Source organism: Oncorhynchus gorbuscha, linkage group LG04 (assembly GCF_021184085.1).
Source record: "Oncorhynchus gorbuscha isolate QuinsamMale2020 ecotype Even-year linkage group LG04, OgorEven_v1.0, whole genome shotgun sequence".
NCBI classification, from domain to species: domain Eukaryota; kingdom Metazoa; phylum Chordata; class Actinopteri; order Salmoniformes; family Salmonidae; genus Oncorhynchus; species Oncorhynchus gorbuscha.
Genome location: NC_060176.1, coordinates 45,723,624 through 45,737,785, shown reverse-complemented (window position 1 = coordinate 45,737,785; position 14,162 = coordinate 45,723,624). Strand labels below are relative to the sequence as shown.

At 42.0% G+C, this 14,162-nt stretch overlaps 1 protein-coding gene across 1 annotated transcript in view; it reads right to left on the bottom strand.

Annotated features, from left to right (window-relative positions):
- Window positions 1-7,926: 7,926 nt before the first annotated feature.
- The window catches only part of zmat4a (zinc finger, matrin-type 4a), a 165,815-nt gene continuing 159,579 nt past the window's right edge, over window positions 7,927-14,162 (bottom strand). The window contains exon 7 of the mRNA XM_046346910.1: window positions 7,927-10,556. Within this exon, the coding sequence (XP_046202866.1) occupies window positions 10,529-10,556 (28 nt within the window). The 3' untranslated portion in view covers window positions 7,927-10,528. The remainder of the gene's footprint in view (window positions 10,557-14,162) is intronic.

The following is a 14,162-nucleotide window of genomic DNA, read 5'->3' as shown; positions in this document are numbered from 1 at the left end:
TCGACAGAAACACTATGATGAAAATTACAGGCCTCTCTCATCTTTTTAAGTGGGAGAACTTGCACAATTGGTGGCTGACTAAATACTTTTTTGCCCCACTGTACCTGAGCAGAGCACATGAGAAGATTGTTTGTTAACCACACTCGTATGTCAAAGCTTTTGTGTCCCACAGGTGAATTACAGAAATGATTCATTAAATCCAACCAGGAGACTGGGTGTGGATCCAATCCCTGAGGAGAAAAGACTGGAAGCAATCCCATTGGAAAGGCCCATACCAGGTTGTGTTGGTAACTGCCTTTGCCGTTAGAATAGCTGAGAGAGCTACTTGGGACCACGTTACCCACGGCAAAACGGTAGGAACACATACAAGCACTACTGATCACATACAGAGTTAGGAGAAGAACCAAGTACCAACAGGGTTCGGCGGTTACCTCCTTAACGAAGATCCCCTATCCCGACCTTTCATTACTGTGTGTGCTCCTAGACTGTGAGTATGGGGGGTTCCTAGCAGATAGACGAAGGGCATGAGAGGGTTGTCAGTTTTTGGGAATATGGGGGACCCTAAGCTGCATCATAGTACCAATAATCTTCCTAATTCATCCAGATCCACTACCAGTTGGTATAAATCGTACCGAATCTCTACCATTGTTGAGAGGCAAAAGACAAACTACTCAATATAAGGACAGCCAAGGAGGAGTGACATATAAAATAGGGGTTAGAAAAGGGCAGAACGCAAGATTTAAGATAAGGGTACTAAATTTGACTAACGGGTGGGGTTACTGTTATAAGGAGATAACTGACAAAAACACCCCCTTATACCTGTGTCAAACAACTATGTCCACATGTTCCTGGTCCCAGGTGTTTAAACACACATGGGGCAGGGAATATGAGAAGGACAGGAGAAAATTCTTAACCTCACAGTGTGGTGGGCTTGTACCAGCCAAGGAAGCATACGGCAGACACTACCAAAAGGGTGGGTAGGTACTTGCGCCCCAGTGTTATTGGCTCAACCAGTGAGGATTAGTCATCAACGACCAGTTGTGAGTAAAATGGACAGAAATAAGAGAAGTCTAGTCCTAGATGAAGGTAGCCCCATCTGGATCGATTCCATAGGGATCCCTACTGGAGTACCCAATGAATACAAGGCGTTGAATCAAATAGAGGAAGGGTTCACTACTACTTTCTTTTTGTGGGTTACAATAAATTAGAATGTGGATTGGATAAACTATATCTATTATAACCAACAAAGATTTGTTAATCAGACTAGGGATGCAGTAAGGGTATTCTCGACTCAGCTATCCACCACCTCCCTCCTGACCTGGCAAAATAGGCTGGCTCTCGATATGTTATTGGCAGAAAAGGGCGGGGGTTGTAGAATGGTGGGGAGTCATTGCTTTACGTTAATTCCTAATAACACATCACCAGATGGGACAGTTACATGAGCTCTAGCAGGGTTAACGTCTCTAAGTGAAGAATGGGCTGAGAACTCAGGGGTTAATACATCTGTGACAGGGTGGTTTGATGACATGTTATGCAAATGGAAAACCATAGTAGCTAACATCATGGGGGCTGCTATTGTTTGTATGGGTATGCTCGTATTATGTGGTTGTTGTCTTATTCCCTGTGTCCGAGGTTTGGTGAGCAAGGCATTGGGGAATACAGTATCCCAGCAGATGCTGAGGTACGGCCCATCCCAGAGTCCGAACAATGGGATGAACACAATAGATATCCAAACCTGGTGGACACTGCTGATCCATTCGATCCTGATGACCTACAATTGAATAAGACATTTCTTAGTTCTAATGTGTGAAGGTTATAGTGAAAATTGATAGAAGAAGTATGACTGGAAGTAGTAATAGAACAAATCCCTGGCAGTTATGTGTTATTACTGTAGATAGATTAAATCTCTGTGTGCAATATTTAGTCAAAGGATAGAATAATGAGAAAGTTTAAAGGTAATGACTAAAGGATTCCACCCAAAATTGTATAACTGCGTGTAATGTGTTAGAATTATAAGAATATAATCTGAGAATGTGTGTAGCTTTATTAGAATTCTAGAACTAGGGCATTGTATTATTTGTTCCTGCTTGTTCCTGTTTGTTCCGGGGGGGGGGGGGGGGGGGGGGGGAGACTGTGTATAAAGGACTGGCTCTGCTTTTGGGGGGCAGAGCTCTCTGAATAAAGATATTTTTGCAGAATCTGAATCTTTGCCTAATTCTTATTAACCATAGCTTTACAACCTAGGGGGAATTGGTCAAAGCTATACAATAGTTCAGCTACAACATTAGGATAAAAAATTATTGTGACAGGCTACCTCATCTATATATCCTACATATACAATTACTGTATCTGTAAGGTCCCTCAGTTGAATTTCAAACACAAATTCAACCACAAAGAGGGCACCTATTGGTACATGGGTAAAAAAAAGTTGACATTGAATATACCTTTGAGCATGGTGAGGTTATCCATTACACTGGTGTATAAATACACCCAGTCACTACAAAGATAGAGAAGTCCTTCCTAACTCAGTTGCCAGAAAGGAAGGAAACCGCTCAGGGATTTCACTATGAGGCCAATGGTGACTTTATTAAACAGTTACAGAACGGTATTGTCTGTGAAAGGACAAAACTGAGGATGGATAAACAACATTGTAGTTACTCCAGAATACTAACCTAAATGACAGAATGAAAAGAAGGAAGCCTGTACTGAATACAAATATACAAAAACATGCATCCTGTTTGCAACAAGGCACTAAAGTAATATTGCAAAAAATGTGGCAAAGCAATACACTTTTTTTCCCTGAATACAAATTGTTATGTTTGGGGCAAATCCAATATAACACATTACTGAGTACCACTCTACATATTTTCAAGCATAGTGGTGGGTGCATCATGTTATGTGTATGCTTGTAATCAGGTTTTTTAAAACGGAATGGAGCTAATCTTAGTCTGTTCCTAGTTCCAGTCTGCTTTCCACCAGACAATGGAAGATGAATTCACTTTTCAGCAGGACAAAAAAACTAAAACACAAGGCCAAATCGCCACTGGAGTTGTTTACCAAGAAAACAGTGAATGTTCCTGAAGGGCTGAGTAACAGTTTTGACTTAAATCTCCAGTACATGAACATCTAGGGCAAGACCTGAAATTGGTTGTCTAGAAATGATCAACAACCAATTTGACAGAGCTTGAAGGAACGTGAAAAGAATAATGGGCAAAGGTTGCACAATCCAGGTGTGGAAAGCTCTTAGAGATGTACCCACGAAGACTCACAGCTGTAATCGCTGCCAAAGGCTCTTCTACAAAGTATTGACTAAGGGGTGTGAATACTTGTGTAAATCCAATATCTTTGTATTTCATTTTTAATACATTGACAAACATTTCTAAAAACATGTTTTCCCTTTGTCATTATGGGGTATTGTGTGTAGGTGGGTGAGGGAAAAACAATATTTCATACATTTTGTGGTATAAGTCAAGGCGTATAAATACTTTCTGAAGGCACTGTAGTGCAGTGATTCCCGACCCTGGTCCTCGAGGACCCCCAACAGTACAGAGATTGTAACCCTGGACAAGCACACCTGATTCAAATTGTCAACTAATCATCAAGCCCTCCAATGAGTTGAATGAGGTGTGTTTGTCCAGGGCTACAATTAAAATGTGTACTGTTGGGGGTACACGAGGAACAGGGTCGGAAAACACTGCTGTAGCTGATTGACTTCAATCGAGGGGAACGGAAGATAGAGAAATGGCTTATCTGAACTGCTCACTCAGTCAGACATACAGAAGTCTCTGCTCAGCTCTAGATGGTAGCATTTGGAAGAATGGTTGTGATACAGTTTTATTTTACACAACCATTGTGGAGACGTTGCACAATGGTTGTGTAAAGGTTTCTATGCAAACCATACAGCAGATAAATATATCTGTGGTATTACAAATATAATGTCAAATATACACAGCCAGGTTGCTTGGCATCTGATATTTCAGCAGAGGCAATTGAGATTCTAGAGATTCTACAGGTGATGGGAAACAAGTGTTACTCATGTCATTGTATAAATACTGTTATATTTTTGGTTACTTGGCGAAAATATTACATTTCCCTTGTAGAATGCAACCACCGCTATATAGAAGTATCTTACTCTGTGAAAAACATGTGATCGGTAGTAATTCTTATTGCCCACTGTTAATTCTCCCAAACATACAGTACCAGTCAAAAGTTTGGACACACATACTCTTTCAAGCGTTGTTCTTTATTTTATTTTTTACTATTTTCTACATTGTAGAATAATAGTGAAGACATCAAAACTATGAAATAACACATGTGGAATCATCTGGAATGTGTGGAACTAAAAGAGTGTTAAACAATCCAAATATATTGTGGCAAAGAAGGGGGTCGAGTGATAAGTGGCAGATATGTGAGAGCAGAGCTAGTAAACGGGCTCTGCCCGATCACTAAAATGGCCACCCCTGTCAGAACTACAGATCACAAAATGGCCGACCGCCAAAACTACAAGTCCCAGAAGCAAGGGGAACCCTCAGAAGGTGGAGCCGACTCACAGATAAAGGGTCAAGAGAAACCAGGAAGAGGAAGAGAGAGGGCTGGAAGGAGCTATGAACAATAGAGAAAGAGACTATAGAGATTGGCTGGATTTACCGTGTATGAGCTGGATTGTTTGGACTTACCTGTTGGCGTTTGGACCTGGACCTACCGAGAACCCGATTCGTGTACCGAACCCTGCTATCCTTGACCTCGCCTAAGGCCTGGGTGGACCAGGACGGAGAAACAAACACACAGGTACTGTCCTGTTCGAAAGAACTCTCATTCTTGGGTGATTTGGTGACAGTTTACCACTTAGTTTGTGACAAACGCTCCTAACCTTGAAGAGGTTTGCCACACGTGGTGGAGAATGCAGGCATGGACTAACATACCACTGGTTAGCTAGAAGGAAAAAATAAATAAATGTTCAGTTAGCACTCCAAGGGGAGTCAGGTTTTTTTTTGTTTTGGCTTTGTTTGGTTAGGACAGTTTTTCAGGAAAATGAGTATGGAGGGAGCCATACAGGCCCTGTTACAAGCGGCGGCAGCCCAACAAGAGGCAACTAGAGCTCAACAAATAGTTCATCAGGATGCAATGCGAATGTATCAGGACACGTTACAGATCCAGCATCGCACCAACCAGCTGCTCATAGAAGAGCAAGAGAGAAACACCCGGGAGTTAAGAGAAGGCCTAAAGGGGCTAGCGGACCAAATTGGGGCTCAATTACCAGCTGCAAATACCCAGAGGAGGGCCAATCATTTTCTTCAAAAAATGACAGCGCAGGATGATGTGGAAGCATATCTTACCACCTTCGAAAGGACGGCAGAGAGGGAGAAGTGGCCGAAAGAAGAATGGGCAGGGCTTCTGGCACCATACCTGGCAGGGGACGCTCAAAAGCGTATTTCGACCTGGAGTTGAAAGAAGCACAGGATTACGATAAACTAAAGGGGAGATCCTGACTAGACTGGGAGTGACAGATACCGTGAGGGCACACCGCTTCCACCAGTGGTCCTACCGACCGGGACAACCCCCACGAACACAGATGTTCGACTTGATTCACCTGGCACGGAAATGGTTGCGACCAGAGACCCGGTCATCCGCCGAGATTGTCGAGACCATCGTACTCAACCAGTTTCAGCGAGGTCTACCCCAAGAAGTGAGACGATGGGTTGGCCAGAACGAGGTATTTTCCGCCGACCATCTCGTGGGCCTGGTTGAACGGTATTGTACGGCAAGAACAGCTGAGCATGCACAGGAGGAAAGATTCCCGTTCCCCAGGCATGGGCGAACCAGCGGACAGGGTAAGGCTGTCCCAACATATATAGAGGGGGAAGAGAGCAGCGTGTGGCCATGAGGAAAGAATCAGATTCAGGCCAAGACACTAAGGGAAAAAACGGAAACCGGGACTGGGTGTCGAGGGGGTCTCCCCCCGAACCCCTATTATCTGTTACAATTGTAATCAACCAGGACATATTGCAGCCTATTGCCCTATTAAAGAAGAGCCAATGCAATGTAACCTCGGTGAAAATGAAGATGATATACGGTATGCATGTCCTGTTGTAACCACTGTACTTGAAAGATCAAGAAACAAACATATGTGCAGGGTGAAGATTGAAGGGAAAGAGGTTGAAGCACTACTGGATTCCGGCAGTATGCTAACCCTGGTCGTTGCAGGCCTAGTGCCGAATCATAAACTGGATACAAGACAGGATATCAGTGTTACATGCATTCATGGGGATACCCGTCTGTACCCCACGGCCTTAGTGAGCATACAAACAGAGGACAGTCTGCTGGATTATGAGGTCGGCGTGGTCCCAAAGATGCCATATGATGTAATATTGGGTAGAGACTTTCCTAACTTTGCGAAGTTAGGCCACAAGAATGGCATATTTGAGAATCCAACAACCCTGACCAAGCAGGAAGAAGCATGGGGCCTTCAACCAAAGCCAAGAAAAGGGGTCTGACAGCTTTGCACACTCTTGGCATTCTCTCAACCAGCTTCATGAAGTAGTCACCTAGAATGCATTTCAATTAACAAGTGTGCCTTATTAAAAGTTAATTTGTGGAATTCCTTTCGTTCTTAATGAGTTTGAGCCAATCAGTTGTGTTGTGACACGGTAGGGGTGGTATACAGAAGAAAGCCCTATTTGGTAAAAGACCAAGTCCATATTATGGCAAGAACAGCGCAAATAAGCAAAGAGAAATGACAGTAAATCATTACTTTAAGACATGGAGGTCAGTCAATTCGGTCAAAAATCAAGCAATATGATGAAACTGTCTCTCATGAGGACCGCCACAGGAAAGGAAGACCCAGAGTTACCTCTGCTGCATAGGATAAGTTCATTAGAGTTACCAGCCTCAGAAATTGCAGCCCAAATAAATGCTTCACAGAGTTCAAATAACAGACACATCTCAACATCAACTGTTCATAGGAGACTGTATGAATCAGGCCTTCATTGTTGGATTGCACCAATAAGAGAAGAGACTTGCTAGGGCCAAGAAACACATGCAATGGAAATTAGACCGTTGGAAATTCGTCCTTTGGTCTGATGAGTCCAAATTAGAGATTTTTGGTTCCATCCGCTTTGTCTTTGTGAGACGCAGAGTAGGTTAACGGATGATCTCTGCATGTGTAGTTCCCATCGTGAAGCATGGAGGAGGAGGTGTGATGGTGTGGGGCTGCTTTGCTGGTGACTCTGTCCGTGATTTATTTAGAATTCTAGGCACACTTAACAAGCATGGCTATCACAGCATTCTGCAGCGATACGCCATCCCATCTGGTTTGAGATTAGTGGGAATATAATTTATTTTCAACAGGAAAATGACCCAACACACCTCCATGTTGTGTAAGGGCTATTTGACCAAGAAGGAGAGTGATGGAGTGCTTTATCAGATTACCTGGCCTCCACAATCACCTGACCTCAACAAGTGCTCAGCATATGTGGGAACTCCTACAAGACTGTTGGAAATGCAGTCCAGGTAAAGCTGGTTGAGAGAATGCCAAGAGTTTGCAAAGCTGTCATCAAGGCCAAGGGTGGCTACTTTGAAGATTCTAAAATATATTTTGATTTGTTTATCCCATTTTTGGTTACTACTTGATTCCATTTGTGTTATTTCAAAGTTTTGACGTCTTCACTATTATTCTACAAGGTAGAAAAACCCTTGAATGATTAGGTGTGTCCAAACTTTTGTCTGGTACCGTATATGGAAAGACAGCAGGGGAACACTTGGAGAACAGAAATAGTCTGGAAATCTTTGTGTCTTGACCAGGACTCAAAGGAACAATTTACTTTCCATTGAGAAATTGGGCATGTTGACTTTGGGGATGAAAATGCCAGCTCGAAGGAAAACATAAGACAGAACAAAGCAACACGACTGGACAGGTGGTATAGTATAGTTGCAAGTGTCTTTTATTGTTTTTCAGACACCGTAGAGTACATGACCTAGAGAGAGCACAAAGGGAGTAGGGGTGTATGAGACATGGAGTTCCTCTGGAGATCGAGGGAGAGACACCAGATCCAATGCAAAGTTGGGCAGAATGCAACGTTATGACTTGGTCTGAGCAAAGAAATTCAGTGGATCTGAGAAGGATAGTTTCATTAATTAGTAAATCATTCATGCACATCTTAAGTTGTTTGTAATATTAAAAACACTTTATACATTATTGTATTTTTGTTGTTGTTGCCTGTGGCATCTCACAAGGCGGATGGCTCTGAGTTGAGCCAGCTTCAGTTGGTGTTCAGTTCAGGAAGATTTGTCGTATGTTTTAGAATTTCTCACTCCATCTCTCTAAGACGCATGAAAATGCTTAGGTGTGTTTTTTTTAAATGTGTAAGCAGTAAATCCAAAATGTCTGAAGTCTTCTAAAACAAATTAAAAAGGTAGGAGAAGGGTTGGTTTCAATTGGTTTAACAATTCCAGACATTGCTCATTTCAAAACAAACAGATCAGTTATTTATAAATTAGCACACAAAAATCCCTTTTAACACATTTATCAAGGCTATTGATCAAACACGTTTTTGCTGTCGACAGACACTGACTGCACTGTACTGGCAGGATAATAAGTAACTCTTATGTCTGTATACAGATACATCTGCTTCCCCAATGACAAATAAACTGCTTCATCTACAACAGTAAGAACAAATAGATATTCAAACTAGAACACCTGCTTAGTAGTTCTCTTTAACCACCAAACTCTGGTTAAGTAAAATGTATGGCAACACCAACCACTGTCATAACATAGCTTTAATGTTCTTATAACTATTAGAATGAAAGAGTTGCTACAGAAGGTTGAGATAAGGTTGTATATTAAAGTTGGATTGCTTTTTAAATACTCTCAATTTCTGAATAAGACATCATCATCATCATCATAACAGCAATGTTTTACACCATTACAGAATAATATGGTTTGATTCAAATCGACTGTAATTGGCTGTAATACTAACACATTCTAAAAGGCTCTATTGGAATGAATTCAGTGAACACATTTTTTGAACAGTTTTGTTGAATCATGAATCTGAATCATAAATCTGGACAATAGTAATCAATGGGACCTCCCTGAGACGAAGACCACATTTGAACCTCAAACCGCATGGAGGAACAGAGAACACATGTTTATACCTGGAACACTGACAACGTACAGGTAACTGCCAAAATAAAGGAAACACCAACCTAGTGTTTTAATGGGGTGTTGGGCCACCACGAGCTGCCAGAACAGCTTTAATGTGCCTTGGCATAGATTCTACAACTCCACCAGAAATTCCATCATCTCCCATACGTGTTCAATTGGGTTGAGATCTGGTGACTGACACACGCACACACACACACCTTTAAACCCCCTATGCTCCTTTGAGACCCCTCTTTCAAAGTCACTGTGGTTCCTGGGTTAATTAGTCCAAAATAATTGGCAACTAGGCATTTTATATTATGACCCTAAGCATGACGGGATTTTAATTGCTTAATTAACCAATGAACCACATCTGTTTGGAAGCATCTGCTTTCAATACACCTGCTTTCAATATACCTTATTGTGTTTCCTTTATTTTGGCAGTTACCTGTAGATCCCCTATTTAGGACTACTGGAGCTGCAGATAAATCAGTTCAGATTCAAATTGTAAACATTATGAAAACCTTTTAGTGTATTATATATAAAGCAACTTGTGCACCATGCCATTATGTTCAATGACATTGTACAAACTGTCATTATTATTGCCAACTTGTCCACCAGGGATATTATGTTACTGTGAGATTAGATGGGAATATATAGCATAGACCCACACATTATTATATTATTATACATTATTCTAAAGAAAAAAAACAGTCTGAGGGCAAAATACATTTTAAAAATAAAATAAATTACTCATAAATAAGATTTAAAAAACAATACACTACTTATATATCAGTTCTCTTATACATATTCTATTTCAGGTAAATAAATTACAAAAAACACGTTATTACTCAAGCCAAAATGCCATTGAGAGTCTTCCTCTCTCTAACCACTTACAACTAAAGCAAAAGCATAGTTAGCATGAAGTTGCAGGTCGTTCATTTCTTCATGCATTGAGGGGACTGCCCCTTTGCTGGATCCACATTTATTCTCGTCGACCATCGTCTTTAAAAGTACTGAGAATCTGTTGGTGTGAAATGCAGAATCTGTGGAATGTTGATTATCACATGGCCAAAATGACAAGAGTTCTGCAGAAGCCTTAATAAGTTGACAGGTGACAGGTGAGACAGATGCTGTGGAGCAGAAGCATAAAAAAAACTTGCTCTCCTATTGTATGCTAGCAGGGCAATGGAGAGAGACAAAGATACAGTGTGTGTGTGTGTGTGTGTGTGTGTGTGTGTGTGTGTGTGTGTGTGTGTGTGTGTGTGTGTGTGTGTGTGTGTGTGTGTGTGTGTGGTAGAGAGAGAAAGCAGGGCAGAGGCAGAAAAATTGGGGCAAGCTGAACACAGCTTGTCTGACATCAATCAAATGGTTTGTTTTGTTCTTCAAGATTCACTGGACACATATCTGATTCTTCAGGCTGCAAGAGAAAGAACGAGAGGGAGAGAGAGAGAGAGAGAGAGAAGGAAAGAAAGAGTGGGGATAGAGAGAGGGGGAGAGAAAGAGAGCCGGTGGGAGAGAGAGAGGGAGTGAGAGAGAGGAGGGAGAGAGATGTTATTGTTATGCAAAGGTAAAAAGTCAAATATATCTCAACCAATCAAATAAACCAGCGGTGAAGATGAAATGATCCTGATAAGATCGATAATAAAATATCAACGATAAGGAGACCATCTACAGAACAACCAGGAGAAGAGGGCAGTTAAAGTATAAGGAGGTCTAAACAGCCTTGGCTTCTCTGGCCTGAACATAAAACCTTCCTCGCTACGCTTTCTCATTTCTGTCTCCTATACTTCACGTACCGCATGACTTTATGCTCTAGTTTGTCATGTGCTCAACAAAGCACCCGGAGCTTGATAATGACACTTAAGAGTGGCCAACATCTAATCCCCTTTCTGTTGTGATTGAAGAGGTGCGGAAAGCCAGGTTTTATAGGATGTCCAGGACATCGCCACATCGACTGAAGGTCTTATCTAAATGGTTTGTCATCACACAATCACCGTCGAGAGACGCCTCTCCCAGTTCTCTCCCGGTCTTGGATAAATTATACTGACGGTCCCCTCACTTAATACAGGGATGACTGTTCTCAGAACATGACCACCAATTCACATCTAATAGACAGACGTGCTATAGATAGTCTTACAGAAGAAAAAAGGAGGAGTGTGTGTGTTGCAGCGTGGCTGCGAGAGTGCCAAAACATGGCTATTTACTAACATAACGTAAGCACACGCGTTGTTACTGCCGTCGTTAATGCAGTGAAGGTCTGATGATGTTTTGGACACTTCTGGTGTGTGTGTGTAGATGTAGATTAGATTCCACTAAGGTAATATACAGAGAACGATACACAGTTAGGTGTGTCATTTATGGGAACAATAGTTAATGTGCAGGTGTAACCTATTGCTTATTTTGAGCCAATAGATTACTAAAACAGATTCTAAAACAGTTTTCTTAACCCTCATTGGCTCTTGCACTGTAGGTTAGACAGTAGTTAATGTGCAAGCATTATTTGTTCAATTAATCGATTCCCTGACTTGCATTTAGGGGTCTCTATGTTGACTCCAGGTAAACGTAGCAGAGGGAGTAAACAGTGTGCCGTGTAAAATGAACATCCTGCTGAATGATTCTCTAGAGGACTAGAGCAGCAGCAGTAGAGCAGGCCCCATCCAGTCACATTAGTTCGTAATAATTCCACCATAAAAGGCTAATGTATCAGACCTGCATAGGCCTTAGTCCACACACGCACACTGAAGCACCCACACACATCAGCACCCTCACACACACACAAGTGTATGTACCCGAACACCGGAATGCAGAGCAGATGTAGACACAGGCACGTGCAGACACAGGCACACACACACACACACACACACACACACACACACACACACACACACACACACACACACACACACACACACACACACACACACACACACACACACACACACACACACACACACACACACACACACACAATAATACAAGCAGAGGGGAGGCGGGGGATTGAAACGGATGAGAGGTGAGAAATAAAGCAGCATTGAAAGGTCTCTCTTTGGAGACAGAAAACAGTTCCACCAAACAGAGGAAAATGAACATATTCTCAGCACGCCAGCAGATCTGAATGTATTCCACTCAAAGGCCAGGCGTATGTAGCATTTTGCATTCATTAGAGGGGTTCTCTTGATCGACGGAGCCTTTCACTCGTATGAATGCGGCTCATCCACCTATTTTACATCACTTTAAAACCTGACTAACTACAACATCTTCCGGATCAGTTTTTCATAATTCCACAAGTGAAAACATGCAGCCGTGATTTTGTAGGCTAAATGATGTCACATGAGAAATTTGAATTTGCTGTTCAGTTCAAACAGTGCATACACATCCAGAGAGTTAAATGTGTTCGTTTTGGGTATAAAACCCAACGTTGCACTCAATAAACAATGTGTGCATCAAACACTGTGCAGGTACGTATTTATTCTTCAACCAACGTTCAGATATTATAGTTTCTCTTCGCTTTGGACTCAGTGCTAATGGAACATAGTTCAATTGGTCTAATTAACTACATAATTACAGAGTACAATAATTAGACAACTGATAGTGTACTGATAGCCTAAAAGCAGATGGGTCTCAGAGATAGAAGTAAACAGTAACCAGCTGAGTAAATCAAGAGAACACAATCCAACCAAGTCTCAATGTAAAACTATACAGTCCCCGTAGGAGACAACCTTATCCAAGAACCATTCTGACATTTTAGATGAAAACATATTTCAGCTAATTTGATCACAGTTCTGTAAGTCGTTGACAGAAGCCCAGCCAAGAAAGGCCACTCTGTGATGGGTCTGAAAAGGGTCCTGTGTTGTTAGTGGCAACACCTACTATAGAGTCACCTGCTGCCCTCCAAAAAAACACATAGTGTGTCTAAGTCTCCTGCCGATGGAGCTGCTGCTGACCGCTGTCCTCTCCATCAGAATGACAGCTTTTAAAGATGCATCCTCCCAAAACTGACAGCAGGAAAAGCTTTTAGGAGCGCAGTGAGACTTATCTGCACAGCTTCCAGCCCTCCATTCGATCTTAACCCCCTCTCCACTACCACATCCTTCAAGTCAGTCAGAGACAGGAAAATGACATTTTCCAAGAGCAATATCAAGCCTCCCCTATTTTCCCTCTCAAGGCAAACTGCCTCATAATGAATTTACCGTGAAGCGTGTGCAAGTTACATAGTTTCGCTGGGTGCAATGGCAAACAGAAACCACACCATCTGAGTGCAGTGACCTTAACCGCGTGGTGGCGAACACACAACTTATGTATTCATAAAGTGTGTGACAAATTCTGTCAGCACATTACTCTGGTGGAGGCATTAACCATGCATTATTTATCTTCATGCCTATATTTCACATGGACATTCTCAGTCCCTTTGAAGTTAATTCCCCCCCCGTGATAAAATGCCTCCCTTCTTCTTACTATGTTGCAGCTTATGATACTCCTGGTTTTGTTGCTATATAGAAGAACAATTTGCCCGTCCAAAACAATTTCAGTCTACAAAACTGCATCAGTCCTCCAGATTTGTACAGTACACCGGCAAGTTAAATCATACTAAATGCTGTAAAATAAATATTCCATATCCTCCCTTTTAGATGGTAGACCCATAAGATGTCCGCATTGAACATCACACACACGTTCTTAATGTGTTTCCCCTCTGGTCAATTTATGGTAAAGCGTGGAGAGAAAGAATGTCAGCTTGGATTAGCAGGTGAGCTGGTATAGACCGATCTCATTTGGGATAGACCATGTGTCTATTCTGCAGCAAACACTGGGCCCCTAGCTATCTCCTTCTCGGTGTGCATTGGGAATTAATTAGGAAGTCAATGAGGAAATGAGGCTGAATCACAAGAGTCGAGTGGCCGCCGTTTGGACTGTTGAATGTCTCTGTGGCTTTGCCTCTTTCATGCTTTGTACTTCAATCTCTCCTGTTTGATGGTATGCCCTCAAGCTGCCCCCGCCTGCTCGTTGATATCTAACTTTTACAGAG